Consider the following 4,899-nt stretch of genomic DNA (forward strand, 5'->3'; position numbering starts at 1 on the left):
ATGAGTATCATGGGTGTTTCCAATATTAATTTTTGGGTTTAGTGTCATTGCCCTAACGAAGCTAACTAATACCAACAAAATTCATATCGCATTTATCATAAGCTGTATATGTGATGATACTGTTTTAAACGCTCACACGGTTATTTTTTGGATTTAGTGTTGTCGTGGTTATGAACTTAAGTGATACCAACTGAATTTGCGGAATTGCAACTAAAATTATACGATTATCAATATCATTTTAAACATTTACTAAAAATTATTTTTTGGGTTAAATCTTAAAACTGTTTTTTTTATTTTTATTTAGTCAAACTATTTTTTGTATTTAGTCTCGGTACTGTATGTTTTTTTAATATGTACATTAATTTATTTATTTTGGTAACGAGTTTGTTTTTTCTAAATATGTTAAATTCTTTATATATGTTTGCGCTACTGTTATCATATGTTCTGCTACTGTTTTCATCGTATACGAGTTCTGTAATATTTTAAACGCTTACTATTTTTTCTTTTTGTGTTTCCTACCGATACTAGATTTGATTATAGACAGACTAGGATCAAAATGAACAAACTAGGACTTGTTTTCAGACTCTTTTTGAACACTCTCCATCTGGCATATGTTTTACAATGAACACAACACATCTACTCTCATAACCTAATTTTTACACAAGAGAGCATGCTACATAGAATGTATTTACAATGAACACACAATATTATAAGTTTTGGTTCCAGAATCACTTAAGTGAAGATGAATTACATGTGTAACGCCAAAAGACCAAATATACATACAAATAGAACCCGAACTAGGTCACAGATATTCACAACTTCCAAACTATGCAGAAACACAATAGTAACACCAACATGAATTCCCTTTTGGAGATGCCAATATAGAGAATTAGAGAGACGGCAGACAAGCAGACAACACTGGATAATAGTAATTTCTAATACAAAGAAGCAAGTACCTCCAACAAGGACGCAACAAACTGCATTTGGGTATTCTTGTCTATTGTTTCGAAGTCTGGCACGTGCACAAACAAAGATTTTATCCCATTTTGCACTGCAAATCGAAGGGAATGATAGTATACATAGTTGCATACAAAGCGGCCCGCATCATCAGAGGTTACCACGTCATAACCCATATCGGCCAAGGATTTGGTTATCTCATCTACAGGAAGAAATGTCTGCATACATAATTAAAATAATAAGTTAGCATCATCTATTTAAAAATTCACAAATTTAACTCGATGTAAGCTTCACAAAAGAGAATGAGTCGGGCAAGGTCATGTTGGGCCGTCAACACTATGTTTCAATTTTGTTTTGAATAAAACAATCTAGTGGGCTGTAGTGAAAACTACGGGCTACTTTAACTCGGTTGATCTATTTCCTTTATAAAGAGTTCAAATTTTACATGTTTGGCCCGTTAACAGTATAATATAGCCCACATATAATAACCAGGTTTCATATTTGTTCCATTAGAGTAACTCAAGTTTCATTTACTGTTCCAATCTTGCAAAATTACCTTGTTACCAAGTTACCATTTAAACTCCTAATACATATGTGGATTATATAAACAGTAACGTGGATTTTTCATTTTAAAAAGTTAAATTAAAAAATCGCATGTTTTTCTATATTTCAAGTTTTTGAAATAGTAACTTTTTGTTTCTTTTAAGTCTAAAAGTAGTAGTATTTTAATATATAAATTCAAATAATTATTTTTTTAAGCCAAAAAATTAATAATTTTGAACCTAATTAATAAAAAATGACTATTTTTAGACTTGAAAAGAAACAAAGATAGACTAGTTTTTAAATTTTATAATACAAACATGTAATTTTTTTAATTTAACTTTTTTAAATTAAAATTCATATCACTATTTGTATAATCCACATAAAATGGTAACTTTGTGCGCATGATTGGAACAGTAAATGAAACTTGAGTGACTTTAACCGGAACATATACGAAACTTGTTTATCATTCTGTAAAGTTATCCCTATAAAGAAATAAAGAAAAAGACATGTCATCAAGGCAACAATAATTGCACAAAAATGGAACAATTACTTTAAAGAGGTAAAAACATGTTGACTGACTTAGTGGAACATAAGGGAAACTCGGTTACTATTATGAGGTTTTTCCTTATAATAATGTGAATAGTATGTGGGGTATTATTATCTCCAAATTTTATAAAATACATAGATACAAGTTAAAAAAAAAAAAGGCATGCTTTACGAGTAAAAACAGAACATTTAGACGAGGCTGGTAAAATCCTAAAATAAAATCATGACAGTACTCATATGATTATACCTTTCTTGCTTTTGAAATCCCACCATCTGAAGGAAATATAGGCACTCCCTAAAAATAAAAAAGAAGATGACATTACAGACCATATAACATTAAGGCAAACTGGAAATAAATAATCTCCCTTTTTGTGTATTGGTCGATAATAATCCCACATTTGAAAATCCCTGTCAACAGTCCAACCTTTCGACTATTTTTCTCTGAATGGACCTCCATTTTCTGAATTTCAAACCGATTTTTTGGGCTTTTGATTGGAAGAAAGATGCGAGAGTAAAACTTATCTCGAAACGGTGATTCAAATAGCTTGATTTTTGTTAATTGGAAATTCAAACATCCAAATTGAAACACTGTTTCGTAGTTTGGATCACCATTTCAACAGAAGTTTTACATTAGTCGACTCGTATCCTTGTTCCGATCAAAAGCCTTAAAACATCGGTTTGAAATTTAGAAAAAACTTAAAAAACGTTAAGGGTTTTTTAACGGAGGTCCATTGAGAGAAAAATAGTCGGAAGGTTGCACCGTTGGCAGAGATTTTTAGAGGTGGGATTATCATCGGCCAATACACAAACGGTGAAATTACTTATTTCCAATTTGCCAAACATTAATGGGTTCAGAAGTTAAACTGACCTGAGGACAGCAAAAAGTAGCTTCGTTTACAGCCTGATGCTCAATAGAAAATCTTGTGGCACCGCTATCAACTCCAAAATGTGACTGCAATAAAATTTTGAAACAGCCATGAAATAAGTGAAACCGGTTGACATCAGTATTGAAAGAACTGATCTACGGATAAAATTCTAGTCCATCCATCCATCCATCCATCCTGCATAAACATGAACTTTAAAATACGTTTCTATCCTTTTTTTCTAATTTATGAATTATGATTCTTAAAATTAATTGATCTGAACCATAACATATGAAATAATTACTAAAAAAATTGATAATATATTAGGATTATTAAAGAAACTAAGAAAGAAGCAACTGACCAGAATAACTTTGTTAGAATAAATGAACGAACATGAATTGTGCCATGATCGCATTATTTTGTTCACGAACATCCAATAATGTGTTCATTTACCTCCGTTTATGTTCGTTAACGTTTATTTGTTTATGCTTGTTCATAAAATGTTTTTAATGACTTTTCCAATCTTATTATATAAGATTAATTTATATGTAAATTAGCATATAAATACAAACGCTAAAAACACACAGCACAAACTTGGCATCCGAACCGAACCGAACCGAATTGTTGACACTGACCGTTCTCGGTTAGCCAACTCAAATAAAATATATCACACACAAGTTTACTTCCTTGATGAACACAAAAACAATAAATTTTGTTCGGTTAGGGCTTGTACTGATTACCAAATCAGATCATATGATAATATAAAAGTAAAGTAATTAGTAGTTTAAAACTGCCGAGAAATCCTAACTAGGCAAAACTATAAGGTCAAAATCAAACAAAATATCTGACAACTAATATAGAAAGCAATTATTAATTAATTCATTAAGATATAAGTTTTCGTAAAATAAACACAAACAGAATCATCAAATAGATAAATAAAACCGTTAAGTGTGATTGAGTAATAACCGGATGGAAACCAAGTAGACGGAATTGACGAGCCGATAATAATAATAAGATTCGTTTTTGCAATCAAAACCGGAACAAGTACGCAATGTTTTTAAACCGGTTTTTTCCTCTTATATGTACCTGGAGGTTCAACCGAGAGTTGAATAGTTTATTTCGTAATCCCATATAATTACAACTTTGGGGTGTTTGGGATTCCTTATTTTACTTTCATATAATTTTTCATTAAGTTAATAAGTTACAAAAGTATAATTTATGAAACTTTTCCTCTCACAATATAAGAAATCTCAAACACCTTATTACTTTTATAAAAGTTTATAAGTTATAAGTTGATGAAAATAAGCAATCCCAAACACCCCTTTAAAAAATAACCCAAAAGTACATTAATAAAAATCACACATGAATAATGATCGAGTTAAATAGGAAGTTCGTACGTTGTATACGAAATTAATCAGTTACAAAAGATGTAAGGAAACCAACCTAGGATTTGCTAGATACAAAATTGGTTGATGAACGATGTAACATCCCGAAATTTATAAGAATAATATTTAATATATAATTTAATTATGGTGGAAAATTTTACTTAAGAAATAATAAAATAATAAAGATTTGAGGCGAATTAGATGTAATTAATTATGGACCAAAAAGAAAATACGGACCTAATGTCCATGGGGTTAAGGGAGTATAAATACCACTTAAAATCCTAATCCTTTCCAATTTCATACATCTCTACAACATAACATACACCATCAAAAACATACACTTCTCCAATTCCTTTTTTTTAGAAAACCACCCACAAAGACACATATATTCCCGGAGATCAAACCGTCGAATCGGTCTCAAATTTTAACTGAGTGTTCATGGTATATAAATGAAGATTTCTACTAATTAGATCTTCGATCAGAGGTCGGGAAGTCCGGTTTTTATCAGTAAAACCATAGCAGCTCAAAAGTGAATATTCCAGCGACTGTTCAGCTGTCCTGGCGACTGTAGCGGCGGTTTCTGGCAAAGGAGAGCTGATGGGTTT

The 4,899-nt window shown here is 31.0% G+C and overlaps 1 protein-coding gene across 1 annotated transcript; it reads right to left on the reverse strand.

Annotated features, from left to right (window-relative positions):
* Positions 1-860: 860 nt before the first annotated feature.
* Positions 861-4,040, reverse strand: LOC143629673 (uncharacterized). Its single transcript, XM_077098884.1, has 4 exons — positions 3,996-4,040; positions 2,915-2,998; positions 2,294-2,341; positions 861-1,175 (listed from the first exon to the last, which is right to left on the reverse strand). Exons 1-4 carry the CDS (start codon positions 4,038-4,040, stop codon positions 936-938), a joined length of 417 nt encoding a protein of 138 aa, XP_076954999.1. The 3' UTR covers positions 861-935.
* Between the last annotated feature and the right edge of the window lie 859 nt (positions 4,041-4,899).

This window comes from Bidens hawaiensis, unplaced genomic scaffold (assembly GCF_021521415.1).
Source record: "Bidens hawaiensis isolate Kalapana, Puna unplaced genomic scaffold, B.hawaiensis_p1.1 tig00005445_1, whole genome shotgun sequence".
Classification (NCBI taxonomy): Eukaryota; Viridiplantae; Streptophyta; class Magnoliopsida; order Asterales; family Asteraceae; genus Bidens; species Bidens hawaiensis.

Excerpts from the sequence above, each read along its gene's own strand:
- LOC143629673 (XM_077098884.1), bottom strand. The coding sequence starts at position 4,040 with ATGGGATTACGAAATAAACTATTCAACTCTCGGTTGAACCTCCAG. Across the intron at positions 2,342-2,914 it reads CTACTTTTTGCTGTCCTCAG|GGAGTGCCTATATTTCCTTC; the intron begins GTCAGTTTAACT and ends TTTTATTTTTAG. Across the intron at positions 1,176-2,293 it reads GGATTTCAAAAGCAAGAAAG|ACATTTCTTCCTGTAGATGA; the intron begins GTATAATCATAT and ends TTATGTATGCAG.